The sequence below is a fragment of the Pundamilia nyererei genome, unplaced genomic scaffold (assembly GCF_000239375.1).
Source record: "Pundamilia nyererei isolate P.nyererei 1_Seehausen unplaced genomic scaffold, PunNye1.0 scaffold00172, whole genome shotgun sequence".
Taxonomy (NCBI): Eukaryota; Metazoa; Chordata; class Actinopteri; order Cichliformes; family Cichlidae; genus Pundamilia; species Pundamilia nyererei.
In genome coordinates this window covers 1,080,515-1,098,535 of record NW_005187573.1, presented here as the reverse complement: position 1 = coordinate 1,098,535, position 18,021 = coordinate 1,080,515, and the positions used below count along the sequence as shown (strand labels likewise).

The 18,021-nt window shown below is 40.7% G+C and overlaps 1 protein-coding gene across 1 annotated transcript; it reads right to left on the bottom strand.

The window, feature by feature from the left end:
• Nucleotides 1-477: 477 nt before the first annotated feature.
• Nucleotides 478-17,726, bottom strand: erlin2 (ER lipid raft associated 2). The gene is made up of 12 exons (XM_005746110.2): nt 17,645-17,726; nt 13,448-13,555; nt 13,025-13,106; nt 10,308-10,354; nt 10,015-10,076; nt 9,786-9,911; nt 9,604-9,677; nt 6,691-6,749; nt 4,141-4,232; nt 3,941-4,030; nt 2,425-2,504; nt 478-2,337 (listed from the first exon to the last, which is right to left on the bottom strand). The coding sequence occupies exons 2-12, from the start codon at nt 13,552-13,554 to the stop codon at nt 2,158-2,160; spliced, it is 999 nt and encodes a 332-aa protein (XP_005746167.2). The 5' UTR covers nt 13,555; nt 17,645-17,726; the 3' UTR covers nt 478-2,157.
• Between the last annotated feature and the right edge of the window lie 295 nt (nt 17,727-18,021).

Genomic DNA, 18,021 nt, shown 5'->3' with positions numbered 1-18,021 from the left:
TCAAAATGTTAGAAATATTCCAGTTGTGATGGGAAGGGCCAGGATAAGTCTCCAGGAAATGAATGTAAGTTAATGTAATGTCCCCAAAAGGGATGGAAACACAACATGTGTGTGTGTGTGTTTGCGCACGATCATGGGGTTAGGGTCAAATGTTTGGTGTATTTTGTCAAATTGTGTCAAATTTTATGATTGATATATTATTAGGGGCCCTAAAGCTCCCCCAAAATAAGGAGAAATGTTTTTTTCCCAAAAAATTTAAAAGTCATGGAGTAGTAGGTTAAAAACAGTGAAAACAAACAAACAAACAAACAAACAAACACAAAAACAACAACAAACAAATTACATTTTAAGAGATTAGAGGAAACTTTATATTGAAAACTCAAACTTCTTAAAAGAAACCGTCACCCAAATTTCAGCCCTGGGGCCAAATCTAAAACCAGTTTTAATATATAAATATATAAATCTTATACACTAAACTGCAAAGAAGAAAACACAGTACTTTATTATCAGAAGACAATGCCTTGATTGTACATTCACAGCTGAAGTCAGTACAAAAACATTTGCGTGGGTGGCTGCCAGTCCCTTTGAAAAACATCACTGACAGCAAAGTGGTCCACTTTCTTTAAAAGTGTGTCCACTAACACATGATGTGAAGATATAGCTACAAGAAATTAAAAAATGACAGACGAATCAGATTACGGAAAATCTTAAAATAATAATAACTTTTTGTAAAAATGCCATTTGGTTCCTGGCCTAAAGAAATATTTGCTCACAGTGACGCTGCTTATACCAAGCACGCCAATTCCCCTAAACCAGTCGGTTCTTCACACCAATTGGTTCTTTGGAAATTTAAGCACATGGTTATCAGCGCTCAGTCGTGCATTCTGCAAACCGTCCTGGCTGTAAAACCTCAGAGATGACTCAACGTGGACTCATGAAGATTTCCCAACAGATTGTTTTCAGAATCACTGGATCGTATGACGTTTATAAGATCACTGAAGTGAGTAACGGAAAACTACAGACTGAGTTTATGGATGGTTAAAAACTCGTCATCATTACTACATCCTAGAGTGTTCCTCCTCCACAGCTGCGTCACGCCACCAAAGACTAAAAGGCAATTATTAATTCTTGTCTTATGAAGAGTCTTACAGGACGCCCACGAAATTGGTTGCATAAAAATTTTGCTTAATAGTTTTGTGAGAAGCTGATGTCACACATGAATACTTTGGTTATGTCATATTTCTTTCACAGTGGGGGTGGAAAAAGAAGAAGAAAACTCCAGAAACAAATAGTCTCTTAATCAGTTATTCAATGTGAGAAACACGTATACAGAAAATATATAACAACTTCACACAGGTGCACAAATCCAGCGTTCAAAACAAGTTGAAAAAACAATCTGCAGCGATCCAGTGATGTTGTCAAATGTGACAGTGAACAGCTACCTCAGTACATTCATCCTCAGAGACACATTTGGTCCGTCTTTCAGGCAGAGAGCAGAGAAAAAACACTCTTGATTACAGTCTGTGTGGAAATGTGAAACACGTAACTGAGTAACAGCATGGTTTCTGCAGAACATTCACCCAAACGCTCAACCTGCTTTGTGATGGTTATTTTGCTTTTTAAATAATGACCGTATCAAAAACCAATTAAAGCATGTTTATCTACCCTGACATGAATGAGACCAATCAGCTGACTTCCCCATAGAGACGGGCAGTGTTTAAAGGTACCCTTTAAAAAGAACAACCTTTGACATTGTTGGCTGTGGGCATGCTTGAGGAATACAGCCATTACTTTAGTGGAATGGATGGTACAAACAAAGTATTGATGGATTTGGGATCCTTGATGCTTTGGCTACGTAGGCTTGATGCACAGACCATAAAAAAATCAAAAACTGAGCAGCAGCAGCAGCAAGGACATGTTTTTAAATTCTTATTTTGCTAAATGACAATAACGGATTTTAATCACACTGTGTTTAGAGGACTTCAGTGGCCATCAGGACAGAGCGAATGCTCATGTTGTCTGCTCTGAGGCTGGAGAACAGGGATTCCTAGCAGTAATTCAGATGTGTTGAGAAGTACAGACCCGCAGTAGGCAGATCTCCTTCAGCTGATAGTGCTCTGCCTTTGAACATTCCAGCAGGTGCCACTACTTTCCTGCCTAATCCAGGTCCATGATGTGCTCGGCAACAATGTCCATGGCTGCCGAGGCCTTGATGGAGCTCCCTGCTGAGCCAGAGTCCACAAACATCTGTGGTATGTCGCTCCCAAAGTAGATTTTGCTGTTGGCTGCGATGGCCTTGTATTTCATCAGCTGCAGGTACTCTGGTGTTAGCTTGAGCTGTGGGAGGGAGCGACAGGATTCCAGTGAAGGAAGGTAATTTTGCAGCCCACATTTGTCAACCACAATATGTGTTTGTGTCTTTACCTTATTGGCCTCAGCCGCTCGCTGAGCCGTGTAGAACTCTGCATCAGCCTTGGCTTTCTGCCGGGCCAAGAAAGCACCGTCTATGAACCACAAACACAAACTCATATGAATCATTAGCGGCATGGCAGTTTAACAAAAACTCTACCGTAGACGTCAGAGCGGGAAGCTGGAGGATTTTCTGCAAATATGTATTTGACCCAACTGCTAACTCCCAAATGCAGCAGCCAAAACAAATGCCCTTGGAAAAGAGCAAACATGTGGCAGTACTTACTGCTGAGTTTTACACTTTCCATTATCAGATTTATAAAACTGTACCTGTACCGTACTCACAATGCAGTTCACTCGATGGATACATTCATTTTAGAGATCAAAGAAATAGGATCCCTTTAAAATTTAAACAGAATACTTTAAAAATGAGCCCAGTAAATTAAATCAAGTCATTCTTATGAAATCATTCTGTTTTAATAAAAGTGCATTTGTATGAAACACTGACGTCAGACATTCACTGGCCACTTTGTTAGGTACACCTGTTCAACTAGACATTTAAACTAATGAGCAGTCAGCAGAAAATCTGTGTATTTGCATGTAATCGAGTCGACCTGCGGTTCAAAGCGAGGATCAGAATGATGATATAAGTGACTGCATGTGCTCTGAGTATTTGAGAAACTGCTGGGATTTTCCCCTCACAAGCATCTCTTGTGTTTACAGAAAATGGTTTGAAAATATCCAGTAAGCCTCAGTTATCTGGGTGAAAATGCCATCAAGAGAATAGCAAGACTGATTTGAGTTGATATGAAGGCAACAGTATATCAAATAACAACTTATATTTGGGGCGATCATGGCTCAAGAGTTGGGAGTTCGCCTTGTAATCGGAAGGTTGCCAGTTCGAGCCCCGGCTTGGACAGTCTCGGTCGTTGTGTCCTTGGGCAAGACACTTCACCCGTTGCCTACTGGTGGTGGTCAGAGGGCCCGGTGGCGCCAGTGTCCGGCAGCCTCGCCTCTGTCAGTGCGCCCCAGGGTGGCTGTGGCTACAATGTAGCTTGTCATCACCAGTGTGTGAATGTGTGTGTGACTGGATATGTAAAGCGCTTTGGGGTCCTTATGGACTAGTTAAGCGCTATATAAATACAGGCCATTTACCAGGCCATTTACTTATACCCAATATCCAGGGTATGCAGAGGAGTATTTCAAAGCACAGAGCGTGTCCAGCCAAGATATCTGCATCTGGGCTACAGAAACAGAAGACCACACTGGGTGTCACTCCTATCAGCTAAGAACAGAAAGCTGAGGCTAGACGATTAGAAAAATGTTGCCTGGTCTGATGAGGCTCCATTTCTGCCACCGCATTTGAATAGCAGGGTCAGAATTTGGCAATAACACAGTAAAAGCATGTCTCCCTCCTACATTGTATCAATGGTTCTGACTCATTCTGGTGATGAATGAATCGTTTCTCCTCGCTGAATGCAAAGCACCACAATCGCTCTTCTTTCTTCTTCCTTCACTGCTGGATACAAACCTTCAATCTCAGAGATTCTTTTTTCCGTTTCCTTCTCCATGACTTTCTGTCCAAACTTGATTTCTGCAACTTGAGCCACTTTCTCAGCCTCTACAAAAAACAAAACAAAACCCCAAAACATCCAAGCATGTTAGCACATTGAGTGCAAATAACTCCGAACAAAGCGCTCTCCACACGACAGTCTCGCTTCAGTTTCTCACCTATCACCGCTTTAATCCTCTCCGTCTCTGCCTCCTTCTCCACAACCTTCTGTGTCTGCTGGGAGATCAGCAGCTTGGTCTTCTCGCTCTCCCTGCGAACATGTTAAAGAGCAGTTAATAAAAAAAACAAAACAAAAATGCTTTAACTGAGAGCTACATGTGACTTCTGTGTGCAAGCTTGACTTTGGGAGCTGCTTGCTGCCGGATGTCTGTGGTTTGTTTCAATATTAACTTCCACAGAAATCAACATCATTACCAAAGAAGCTCCAAGGTTTGTGGAAGGGCATGACACAGCACTCAGACACTGGCAAAGGAGCTCAACCCTGCGTCTGCCCCCACAACTTTCCAAACCTTTATCTCAAATCTGTTATTCTGGCATCCAAACCACGTCTTGCAGCAAAATTCCTCAGCCTGCACACTAATTCTCTGTTTTACCTTCAGCCTCAGAGGAGCCACTAGTGTCCACTCAGGAGACTAATGACTAATGCCTTTCCCACAGTCTGGACTGCCTTTTGTAACACTATGATCTCAAGTTTCAAATTCCCGATATTTTTATTACTGTCCAGAAGAAAAACCAAAATGAAGTCTGTCGTGGAAACAAAACTGAAAGAAACACGTGAATCGAAGATCTAATTACCCTCCACAAACAGCAGTTATAGAGGAAAACAGGATAAAAAGCCTGACTTCCTGTGCTGCTGTCTAAACAAAGTACCAGAAATACAGATGCTACTGCCTCCCACAGGTCAGAAAGGTACTTTAGTGACCGAATCTAACAAAGTGAAAGTAGCGATACTGGAGACTTATTTAAAAAGGAATCAGTTTATTACAAGAGACTAGATTCTTATCAAGCTGTCGAAGTACACAGCTCACTGTTGTGGCTAGTGTGAACATTTCTTCATAATTTTACGCATGCACACATGCACTCATGCATGCATGCATACACTCTTTGCTTAAATAGATGTGAGTTACTGCAGAGCCCTTGGCTAGAGCCGTTTCCCTTCTGGGTCCAGTTTTTCCATGACTGCATCAACGAGTTGAAAAAAACGTTGGTTTTAATCCGTGCAGCTTTTTAACTCTTCCACACACATCACTGCTTAACCAAGAACCTCCACTTTTTAGAAGGTCAGAAAAATAAAACTCACTTTTTTAGGCTCCCACCCAAAAAGTTTTATCAATCGAACTCCTCAGCAGCACAAGCTTGTTTTGGCTGCTCCCTTATTCAGAAGCGCCACGGCAGGTAGAGCCCCATGTTTGAGTTGGAAGACTTGGATGCTTCACAGCTCTACGGTGTATCAACACATTTGCCTTTCATAAGAAACATCACTGAATAGAGAATCAGATCAGAGGTGTTGTGTCAGAAAGAGCATCTGGTGTGTAAAATTAATTTTAAAAAAATAAAATAAATTAATGAGACGAATCAAAAATATGTTGCGTTTCCGTTGTAGTGACCACATGTGAATAAGAGAGGAGCTCCCAATAAAACTCAGAGCTTCAGCACTGCTTTCCCTCCACTCACAGGTTGATATGAATGCTGTACCTACATCGGGGCAAAAATAGCTGATTTACTGCTTATTCTACCTCCGTTCTCTCACTTATGGCCAACGTAGAAACCACAGTTTCTATTTTGTCAGTATGCACAACATGGGCGTCTGAGTGCCGTAAACTTTGTAAGAACCTGAAGGAAAGCAGCAAACAAGTCCACGAGCACACCGATGATTTTTTTTGTGAGCACTCAGCCTGTCCATGTGACACCAAACACACACGCATCCTTCACACAGACTCCAAGTGGACAACAGCTCACCTGTGCCGTCTGTAGGAGCGTACACCACCAGCATGAGGTCAAGAGTTCAGTTGTGTGTTTTTTCTTTTAGTTGTGCTGGTGGCAGTGGGTCACAGTTACACAGTTTTCCATGTAGTAATGAAAGAATATAGAAATCTGTTTGAATGTCGTGCTATGGAATGTTTAACAAATGTAGTGAGTAAGTGATGGTGATCACATATGCAGGTCTACACATGATGTTCTGCTCTGATGGATTTAGGGTCATTATTAATGTTGTGATGATTTAAAGTAGTTTGTTTTAAGGTCAGAGTGAATGTGGGTGCTCACTTCACTGCTGTGGATCTTCTGCTACATGTTCACACACAACAGATCTCTGTGAATTATTCACTTTTCTACAGTTGCGTTGAATGTTTGCCATCGCCTCGCATAAAGAGCTTAAAGGATTTTCATTTAAGCATGCTTTCCCAGTAAGACAAGTCAGAGTTACACATAGTATTGTGTAATAGAGTAAATGCACCCACGGGTAACAAAGACCAGATGACTAAGTACCATCTAAATTCTGTCCGTTATGTAACAACATATGGGCGTCCATGGAAGACTTAAGTATATTAAATTATTTAATTTCAAGTTATTTTTTTATATTCTTCTCATTCAGTCCTTATAAACATCCCCAAAGGAGAAGTCTAGAAGAATCATATTATTTTTTCCTCCCCATTTCATATTCCTTGTGGAATAATTAGAAGAAAAACAAATCAAAAAACAAAACTCACATAAGCTCGTAGTTCCGGCGAATGCTCTCTGGGATGTTGGGCTTTGTGACACGGACCGCCTGTGGATAAACGGGACAGGAAAAACATTCAGATGGAATGCAACGACCAACAAGACCATAAAAAGAGCTTTTTACCACCAGAGAAGCTCCTGCTGGAGAGGAGCCCAGGCCCAGTGAAGTCCTGTTTAAGAACTCTCAACCGAAACTGTTATTTCAGCAGTTCCTGTTGATTTAGAGTAACCATGTGTGGAGGAGTAAAGCCCAGTGAAGACCTTAACACTCCGGACTGACACATGGCTACACTGATGAGTGCAGTGAGGAGGTGAATTAACAGTGCGGAAGAAAAAAAAAATCATCAGGCTCCCTTGTAACTTTAAAGAAACACTGTTTTGATCCAAACTATGGGAGAGAGCCTTTGTAAATCAATTTTATGGACTGAAGACTGGGTTTAATTAGGCTAAAATTATCATGTGTAAATGATTACAAATGTGTAATGTTCCTCTCTGTCGCCTCATTTGAGCTTTCCCTTTATTAGAACAAGAAAACATTTGGCACTTTCCAAAGGAATGATTCAGAGTCAGACCCCCTGCCATCCAGATATTCAGTCAGCATTCAAGATCAGAAAAGGTCGACAGAGGATGAATAATAACGCCCCTCAGGGAACTTCACCTAAACTGAAAGTGAAAGCATCCAAGCTAAAAAGACAACACAAAGCCTCTAGGGTCTTTTTTATATAATATGTGTACTCTAAAAACATTAAAATCAGGTTTGGGGTTGGACCAATCCGAACTTCTCGGAATAACTAAATTCAATCCTTTATAATAAATATCTACAGGTCAGAATTTGATTCACAAATGTGAACCATGTATTGCATTTTGTTTGACTCAGACAGCTCAGTTGTATAATAAACTAACATTTCCCAGACGAACTGTAATTTCTGTTGCATCAGTAACCTAGGAATAGCTCTCGTTGGTGCTCTTGGCAACCGTTAGAGGACACAGACACCACTCTAACATGTGTCCAGCAACAAAAACAAGGAGAAAGCTAAAGCAGCACAAAGGCTGGAAGTGAGATTGAACATCTGGCACTGACTGTTTTTTGGAGGAGTTCTAGCTGCACCAGCATGATTACATTTTGCTTCTTCTACAGAGTAAGCAAACAAAATGAAGATCTTAGGAAGGTTAAGCAACAGCAATTTTAAAACGGCTGACAGATCTACAGTCAGGCCTTCTTTATAATGTAAATAAACTCTTTTAACCAAGTTATCTTATCAACACAGTCTTACTCAGTCACAAAGGTATGCTAATTAACAAGGCATGTAGAGACTAAAGCCACAGCTTCCACTTTAATGAAGACATAATAACATACAGTCCTGGTCAAATGTTTAAGACCACTTGAATGGCAACAACAAAAAAAATATTGTGCATGTTTGGATCTTAACAAGGTTCCAAGCAGAGCTTCAACATACAAGATGAAATGGGAGTGGGACCAAACATTTTTTGGAGCATGCAATTTATTAAAAACAAAGCTTAAACTGAAACAGGTTGTTTTACAGCTGATCAAAAGTTCAGGACCACATGCTTTAAAAGGTCAAATCTGTGCAAAAATGTGGATTCATTGTCATTTTCTGTCAGATAGTCACACTGTCATGACTGTCTCATGGCTGTCCGTCAAGACACTGGATCCTCAGCCCAAATTAAGGCTGTTACCGGTGCCGACTGCAGCCCCATAACCATCAGACGGCATCTGAGACTGAAGGGCTTCAAAGACAAAAAATGTCTTCAAAGGCCTCGTCTCCTTGAACGCCACAAAACTGACTGTTTGGACTTTGGAGGAGAGCACCAAACATGGGTCAGTAAAGTTGGAAGAACATTTTCTTCTCTGCTTTTTCCTTCAGTGGAACAATGAAGCTTGAGGAGGTGCAGGGGTGTCAAACATGTCCAGATGTCACAGAGAGCATCCCTCATGACTGAGGGCCCTCATCTTTGTGTTAACGCCTGTGTTTTTCACCAGGACAACGCTACAGTACACAATGACTGCAGGACAAGGGACTTCTTCCAGGATAATAACATCACTCTTTTGGACCATTCTGCTTGTTCCCTTGATCTAAATCCAATTGAGAGCCTTTAGAGATGGATGGCAAGTGAAGTTTACAAAAATGGACAACAGTTCCAGACAGTAGATGCCCTTCATGCTGCCGCCTTCGTCTTCATCTACCACTTGGTGAAATGGTCCCACTCACCTCATGGAAACACATGTATTAAGCATGCCGCAACTGATTTTTGAAGTGAAAACAAAAACGGTGGAGCTGCTCATTACTGAGTTCATGTTTGGAACTTTTGAGGGGCTTACAGGGTTTTTTGGAGGTGTGATCCTAAACTTTTGATCAGCTGTAAAACAGCCTGTTTCAGTTTAAGTGTTTTTTTTTCTCTCAATATATTGCATGCTCAAAAAAATGTTTTGTCACACTCCCATTTCTTCTTGTTGCATGTTGAAGCTCTACTTGGAAACGTGTTAAGATCCAACCATGCAAAATATGACTTTTTAACATTTTTCAAGTGGCCTTAAACTGGATCGGGACTGTATGATGAGACATTATGATAAGAAATCACAATGTGGATCAGAATGTTAGCATAATATAAGCTGACTGATCCAGAGCAGGTAATGTTTCCATGTACATGATGTACATGGAACAGAGTCTGAGAGAGGACAGAGGAATATGCAAACCTGTAGAGCTGTGTTTTACTATACTGGTAAATGGCCAGCATTTGTATAGCGCTAATGCAAAGAAAGCCCTGCTGTGTGGTACACCCTGTGCTGTCAGCAAACCGGAACTGACAAAGCTCTGACCTCATATTTACAATCACACTGAACTTCATTCTGGCCTGGGGTCTGTCTGATCCTCTGCCTTTACCTGAATGATAAGTCCAGGCGCCATGTTTGTTAGATCCTCTTGTAGCGTCAACTTCAGATTTTCATCAATTTGGTCTGTGGGGGAAAAGTGTGCAAAAAAGGCAGGTAAACATGAAAAGCTCTGAAACACTTCTGGCTCTCCAACTGTTAACAATGGCGCCCTGAAGCCCCCGCGCCCCTCACCAAACAGGCCGATGTAGACCTCCTGCAGAGAGTGAACGCTGCAGAACTGGTTGAGTTCGTGGTGAACTTTGTTGAATATCAAGGCTTTGTCATAGTCTGCAGTGAAGTTCCTCACTATGTCATACACTGCAGAGATAGAAGTTTTAAAAATTACATTTTTATATATGGAGTTACAGCTGTCCCGATGATATTAGGATAAACACACTGTGTGGTGAAACGCTGAAATTACCCGCCGATGGAATGAGGTAGTTCACCACTTCTATGCGATCAAAGTAAATCATCACTCCTCCACTGAAAACAGACACAAAAAAGCAGCATATCATTCAAAAGCTTTTACCCAAACACCAGTGTGAACTGACAGGGGCTATTTTTTTGGTAGTTCAGACACATGTTGGTGAACCTCTGATCCCTGCAGCGTTGGAGGTTGTGTGTGGGAGTCTCTATTGTGTCATGATAAATGCTGATTTTAATAAGGCTCGAAACCACATCTGATACTGCTTAATCCAAAAACAGCAAACTAACCTTGTTCCACATGGTACGTTCTTCACTTCATCTGTCTGCAGCGTCGTCTACGAGATAAAGATCACATATTCGACATGTTGTTTTTCAACACTTCAAACTCCTTTTATTGGTTCCAACATGCTAATAAAAACACTCAACCAGTAGGACTCAGAGGAAACACAGCAACAGGACATCACATTGTAATTATATACCAGTGCAGCACCACAGAGAGCCTGACCAACATCTCAGTCTGGAATCATTTTGTTTCTCCTCGTAAGCCTAATTAATGTGGTCTTAATTCTAAATACGTGGAGATCATTCCCTGCTAATATCAGGACTCAAGAGCACTCCGTATACACATGATGAGATGTGGTCCTGCAGTCTTTGTCTTAACATTACAGAAGATTCAAGATTCAAAGTGTTTATTGTCATGTGTCACAAGAGAAAGGGCATTTCTCTGTGCAATGAAATTCTTTCTTTGCTGTCCACCCACAGATGCCAATTAGTATATACAATTTGCCTCAACACGGGAAACCTCACGGACACGGAAAGGATTGACAGATTGATAGCTCTTTCTCTACAATAGAAATAGAAAATATAAATACAAATAGTACAAATAAATAAATGAAGACAGAAATGGAGACAAAATATGGAGGATGGAGGATGACTTGGATGGAAGGATGGGATTATTTAACAAGAGTAATGGACATTTTTTGGTTGTAACACCAAATAACCCCAACTAACAGTCTTTTTGGAAATCATCGTGATGCCACAGTGAATTTGACCTCTAACCTTTTGGATGTAAAAGGGCATCACTTCATCAGTCATAGTCAAAATGTCCTTTGTGAGGTCACTGAGCCCTCAGTGACCTGTGACCACCAAATTGTAATCAGCTCCACCTTCAGTTCAACTCGATGCTTGTGCCAAACATTCCATTAATCCCTAAGATATCATGTTCACAAGAAGGAATGATGAATTACGCCTCCATTCACAGCTGTCATACGCACTCGCCAAAAATGGAAAGGATACACTGCTCAGTGTTTCTCAGAAATATTTATTCTATATCTTTCAGGACGTAGACCGCTATCTCTGCATCATATTTCTGTCTATGCACAGTCATGCAGAAAATAAAGCGCACCCTCTTTCAGTCCCAAAGCTTCATATATAAGGACACAATAAAACATTGATCTGGTCCTGTTCATGCATGTGACATCATTGGGGTCATTGTCCTGCTGCATGACACAATTTTGGCCGAGCTTAAGCTGTCAGACAGATTTGACCCTATGATACTAGGATAGCAAGGTGCCCAGGTCCTCAGCCCCCCACCACCGTGCTAATATGAGGTGTTTTTCTGATATGCTGTGTTTGGTTTTCACCACCTGTGGCACTGTGCCTTACATCTCCACTTAAGTCTCATCTGTCCAACGGACATTTTTCCAAAAGTCTTGCAGTTTGTCCAGTTTCTTGGAACAATATGATTATTACTGAGCTACAAACAGAACGATAACATGCATGCAAAGGCTACCAAAACCATAACCCCCTTGCTAGAAGCAATAATGTTTCACAAATACAGTGGTTTACCTCAAAGCAATTGGGCTGTATGGAAAACAAATAATATCCATGCCCCTAGCTACTAAAGCCAAAACAAAGACAGAACTCAACCTGATAAGTTGCTTCAGCTTTAACAAGAAACTCTTGATTACCATCAGCTGCATTCAAACCACTAATTGCATAAAACTGCATTTTCATTTTCCCCCAACGACTGCAGGTAGTAGCTTGTAGCTAAATCATAAACAAAGCATCTTTGCTTTGTTTATGATTAGCGTATTTTGCAGCCAGTCCCTGAAAAGAAAGAAGAGATCAACAATCAAGAATGAACAGTGTATGAAAACATTCTGTAGAGACGAGTGTCTGGATCTGAAAAGAGAAGCTTCTCTCCTACAGGGCTACAAGAAGGGTGGACACTGACACCAGAGACCGAGCTCCAGTTACCTGAAGCGTCTGGTTGTAGCTGCTGCTAAAGGTGGCCCAACTTGCTGTTAAGGCCATGGAAGTGATTAATGTTTAACAAAATTTGGCTTCACCGTGCTAATCTTTACTCAGACTGCTTTTGTTTTAAACACAATACAGTTTGAAGATATAACAACCTAGTGTGAAGCTAAACAAAGAGCTTTTCATGTGTCTAATATATTTTCCCATCGTACGTTGCAAGTACACTGTAATCTTCTGGGAGCGGGCCATATAATGGCTTAACCATGCCCACTTATATTTTACAGTAGAGGAGACACTCCTCTGCACACACCTTTTGAAAGTTATGTTTAAACAGTGATTGAGAAAGAAAGAAATCATTTACACTTGGCTTATATGGTCACATAAGACTTTGGTGGTATTTTTTCACAAGTTTGCATGGGGAGAACAGTCCTCCTCACACGGATATTCATTCAAAGAAAAGAACAATTGAACAACAGAACATCCAGCATTCACATCATCACTCCATAATACAGCCCACCCCATGGAAAGCACAGCATATTTATGACGCAAGGTAAGAAAATATTGTTTGTTTTACTGCAAAATCACCGTGAAATTGTTTACTTTTGTGTTACCAATAACAGTATGACATTAATAATATTTATACTCTTTTTATTTATTTTGTATCCCACAGACAAAATGTGACATAAAGCGAGTAATGTTCAGATTATTAACCTGAGAGTTCCAATAAAAGGACCGGCATGACTCACCTGCACAGACTTGTATGTGGTGATGAAAGGAAGCATAAGATGGAAACCAGGACCGCTCGTGGTGGTCAGGAGAGCCCCTCCCCTGTGTGACACACAGTTAGAATCAGTAAAATCATTAAAACAGAAAACTTCCAACCTCAAATTAGAAACATCAACCTAGAAATTTTCAAGGCTTCAGAGGACTCATTTGTGTAAAGAGCTCCAATTAAACAGCATTTACTGCATGTCGATGCAAGTGATGACATCAAAATATCCTGAAGCTAAGATGGCTTATAATAGCTAACAGCTGGTAATTACAGTGCTCACCGTGGGACAGACAAGAGCCTAAAAGCAAAGTGATCTGAAGCAGGTGCTTGATTCTGGAAAGTTGTGCAACAGAGGAGTGTAACGCTAATCTCCCACATAACAAGTAAAACAGCTCACCTGTAGTAAACTCCAGTGTGCCCCTCATCAATCTTGTGCACAGAGGCCAACAGCGCTGCTCCACCAAGAGCAGCAATTATTGAGAATACGGCACCCCACTGTGCCATCCTGGCAAGAAGACAGGAGAGACAGCATGTGAAAATAATGAGCAGATGGAGCTTCTCTTCTGGTGTTTTCACACCGACGGTCCTAATTACAATCAAATGCTCACACAATCATCCAGCTACATGTCGCAGAACAACTGTCTATCCTGCCAGCGGGCCACAAAGTGCAGCAGTAACACACTGGAGCTTCCTTCTACCTCACTGGTTTATCTCCTCTCAGCTCAGGCTTAGCCAGACATCAGCTGTGACCTTGTCACACTTAAAGAGGATTGAGCACTGTTGGCCTAGAGACAGCTCAATGCATTGCCACTTAAGAAAACACGTGCAAATGGTCAGAACGCGAGCCAACACAAACTCAAACGCGCCATGGAAGTAGCAACAAAAAATTTTTCCAAGCAAAAAGTTGAATTTGACATTTAAGCTGACAAGCAGCTGACTTCAATAACTTCAAAAGTCCTAACACATCGGAAAAAAAACCAAACAACAGCATCCTGGTCTGTTCATAGATTTTTAGTCGATTTGTAGTTTTAATGTGCAACATCTGTCGCCAAATGAATGAAGACATGTTCTTGGCTGGCTGGTGTTTAGTCCATTTTTGTTTGTTTGGTTTTTTAAACTGGAGTATACTGAGCTCGTTTGTCACTGAGTGACAGTGATTCAGAAATTGTTCTCCAGGCTTCCCGAAGGAGATTCAAACTCCTTCTTTCGATGTTTCTGCCTTTTGTTCAGTTTCCTGTTATGTTGATCCCACACTGCTTCAATAAAATTTGAATTCATCACTCCTTAAGGCCTGTTATCACATATTTTCAGTCCAGTCCTTGCGTAATTTGGCAAATCTCTGTCTTTTCTCCCCGTTTCCCTTCCTTCAGAATGGCTTCGACAGCTACCCTCTCACTGAGATCATTTCTGATGCGACCTCAGCAAAGAACTGGTGGGATCAACAAAAGGGCCCAAGTCCTGTTTCAGGTCTTTGGAGTTTTTCCTATTTCTGACGAACATAACTTTCATATTCTGCTCATCTGCATTAGATAGTTTTTCAGGCCTGCTACTTAATCTACTTAATATTTTGTCCTCTGTTCCAGCCTGTAAAACTGTTATCTTTGTCATTTCTCATAGATGTAACTAAACAAATGAGAACTTATGATGACTTGTTGTGACACGCTGCCAGTAACAAAGTGACAAAAGGCAAGAGTTCAATATAGTCTCTGCTCAGTTGTCTGTTAGGTGCAGAAACAACACTGGTTCATCCCTTGAGTTTTCTGCTTCAAGAGTTAAACGGATTAACCAAAAAAGAACAAAAAAAAGAGAGAGAGAGGGTTTTCTGTTCAGCTCCACCCCCGAGTCTTCAGATCCAGTTTGGAAACATGGTGATAGCTAGTAATGTCAGCTTCACAACAAGACGACACCAACTAGCGAGTGACATAATTAGTTCATTAGCTCTACAGTCTCTGGTTTTAAACTGTGTTACAAATTAATCTCCCCTCCAGTGGTTGTGGTTTTCCAAGTATGACAAGTTGTTTCTGTCTCTACACGCTCAAGCTGTTTCTACAGGATCTTATTTGTGCTGGAACCATTACAGCATGAGAAACAACACCACTCATTTTACTGATGTCAAAAAAATCGATGTCTACAGGTTACAGCATGTGGAGGAAAGAAGGCTGGATTCAAACTTACTGATGTGCTGCACACCACTTCTTTCTCAACAGGGCAGTGTTCAGGTGTGTTAATACTAATTAGATATTTAGATATATTAATATAGGATAGATTTCTATATCCACTTGTGGTCAGATGTTTCCATAAAATCATTATGAGCATGAATGTCATTGTAATTTTGTGTTTTTAATTATTTTATTTGAACTGTTCTTTTTCTGGGGTGGAAGATTGCACAGTACACATCTTAAGAGAAAAAAAAGGAGTGTGGTGCACACGTTATTTTTATTTTGGACTTTCTCTAATCCACGAGGCTCACATGTATATACAGGCACAAATTTACACATACAGGCCTGCTTGTATTTGATTTAATGTCTTAAGTAGCACCAACAAGCTTTGATATTTGACCACTTTTCTTGGCAGAATTGGCAGAGTTCACTAAATTGTTAGGCTTCCCGGCACAGACTCTGCTTTTAAACACAGTTTAAAGTTTCCATACTTGAGGTCGAGGCTTTGAGAAAACTATTCCAGAGCATTAGTGCTAGCCTGTTTTATCCGTTCTAAAACAAGTTTTAATGTGTGTTTGGGATCACTGCTCTGTTTCAACACACAGTTGTGTACAACTATTAAACATCTAGCTACTAATTTGAGTTGGAAAATTTGGAGTTAGCCCCCTTTCTTCATTACTCCATCCACTTTGTGCAGTGTTCCAGTAACAGGGCAGCAAAAAAGCCCAAGAACATGATGTCACCAACATTCTTGGCAGCTGGTTCAGAAGTTTTTAAATCCTTGCCTTGACCACTTCAAACATATATTTTGTCACTGTGCTCAAATAACTAAAGCTTGTCATTATCTGACCCTAAAACTTTTCTCCAGAAGGCATTTGGCTTGTCCATGTGGACAGCTGCAAATTTCAGTGAAGCTTGCAGGCGTTGATTTGGGAGCATCACTTCTTTCTTGGTCGACATCCTCTCAGTACATGGTGATGTAAAACTGGCTTCACTGGTATTCCTGCAGTTTCTGGATCATGGCAGGCTTGAGTCTTAGTAGTTCCTGAACACCCCATTATGAATTTACTCTCATCTGTGGGGTAACAATTTGCCAGGGTCTGGAAGAAGACTCCAAGTGGTGAAACGTGTGAATAACTCCACCTACGTACAGCTGTTTGAGATGATAATCCTGGAATGGAGACCATCCCAAATTGTGAAATTCTCCTCCTTAGATCTGCACCGTGCTCCTGGAACTGTCTCATTGTGCTGAGTACCGGCGAATACAGTCAGTGCTGTCAAATAAATCTTTTGGCAAAGATAACATACCAGTCATGAGGACTAAATTAAAAGTCCTTGGCCTTGTTGAGTTAAAACAAATTGTAGAACTTTTGGCGTCATTTATGGAAATATCTAAGTGAGCGTATGATGTATTTGAGCCTGCATGTAAACTCTTGACCTTGTGTGGATCAACGAAAATCCCAAATAAATTTAAATTTGTGGACCCAACCCTTGTTTTCATACGATCATTAAAGCTGACTGTACAACCATTTCACACTAACAGCTCACTGAAAACTCCAAATTGCATCCAACACATTTATGCCCATGCTGAGTGTGTCTAAACTTGTGACCACAACTGCAAACTTCCTGTTGACTAACTTGACCTGATGGAGCTAGATATGGAGCCATTTCAGCTTTGCTTAGTAAAGATTTGCAGAGATGTAATCTGGTAACCCTGCTAACTCAAATGGCTTTTATAAATACAATACTTAAAAACATATGGAGAGATATAATCCAATTTTGATTTCTCTACTGATCTACAACCTTTTGCTTTTTAATATACAATAATGTTGGATATATTTATTAACGCTGCAAACTTTAAAAACAATGAAACTGGGTTTGCTTCCAGTATTAAACGTTTAAAACAAGTTGTGTGCACTGCTTCCTCAAATAAACGAACACACCACCATTGCAGCATTTCAAAGTTCAAGTTAACGTTGGATTAAATTTAAAACACACTTAGGCGAAACATGTACGCCGAATAAAAGGAAAGACCCTAAACATCTGACTGTAGCATGAAAATTATTAAAATGGGACAGCCACGTACGACATACAACTAATCCAAATGAAAAAATCCAAATATTTGAATGGGATTCAGATTCATGGGCTTCGTGGCTTAGCAACAGCGGGATATAAGTTGTTACATTATTGCTGCCCCACAGAAAGGAGCCTCTTTCAGTGGCAGACCTTATCAAGATGTCTCAACCTTCACTTGAGTGTCCGTTTTAAAAGCTTAACACGAGGCCAAACACTAAATCATGTTTAGCTAACACTGCTAAGTAAAACAACCTTAGCCAGTCTCTTTTCTTCTAACATGCTAGTGGCATGTGAAACGGCGATGGTACATAGTTTAAATATGCAGGAAGGCACATTTCTGTAGCTCAACAACATCTTACCTGTAGTTTCTGCTAAGATGACAGCAACACAAATAAGAAACACCTCCGGTACTTTCTTTTTCGTTTTCCTTTTGACTGTGCGGCATCTTTTGCTTTTTTTACTTGCGCCCTCTGGCGGACAGCCAGCAAACCGCATGTCCCTCACTGAGCCAGAGCTATCTACGGGGTCAAGTTGAAGATGCAGTTTTGTTTTGTTAGTGTTGTAGGGCAGATGATTTACTGTGTGCACCACAGTTTTAACCTCCTAAGACCCGAACTCTTCCACGGCATGCATTTTTAATTTCTCTTTGATATTTGGGCATATTGGGGTATGTAAAAACAAAGAATTACCAGATTTATTTATTTATTTATTTATTTATTTATTTATTTATTTATTT

Bases quoted from the DNA above. Each gene is read 5' to 3' on its own strand.
- erlin2 (XM_005746110.2), bottom strand. From the start codon at position 13,554: ATGGCACAGTGGGGTGCCGTATTCTCAATAATTGCTGCTCTTGGTGGA. The intron at 10,355-13,024 runs GTGAGTCATGCC...TTTATCTCGTAG, and splicing joins CCACATACAAGTCTGTGCAG to ACGACGCTGCAGACAGATGA. The intron at 2,505-3,940 runs GTTTGTATCCAG...TGTGGTTCATAG, and splicing joins AAGAATCTCTGAGATTGAAG to ACGGTGCTTTCTTGGCCCGG.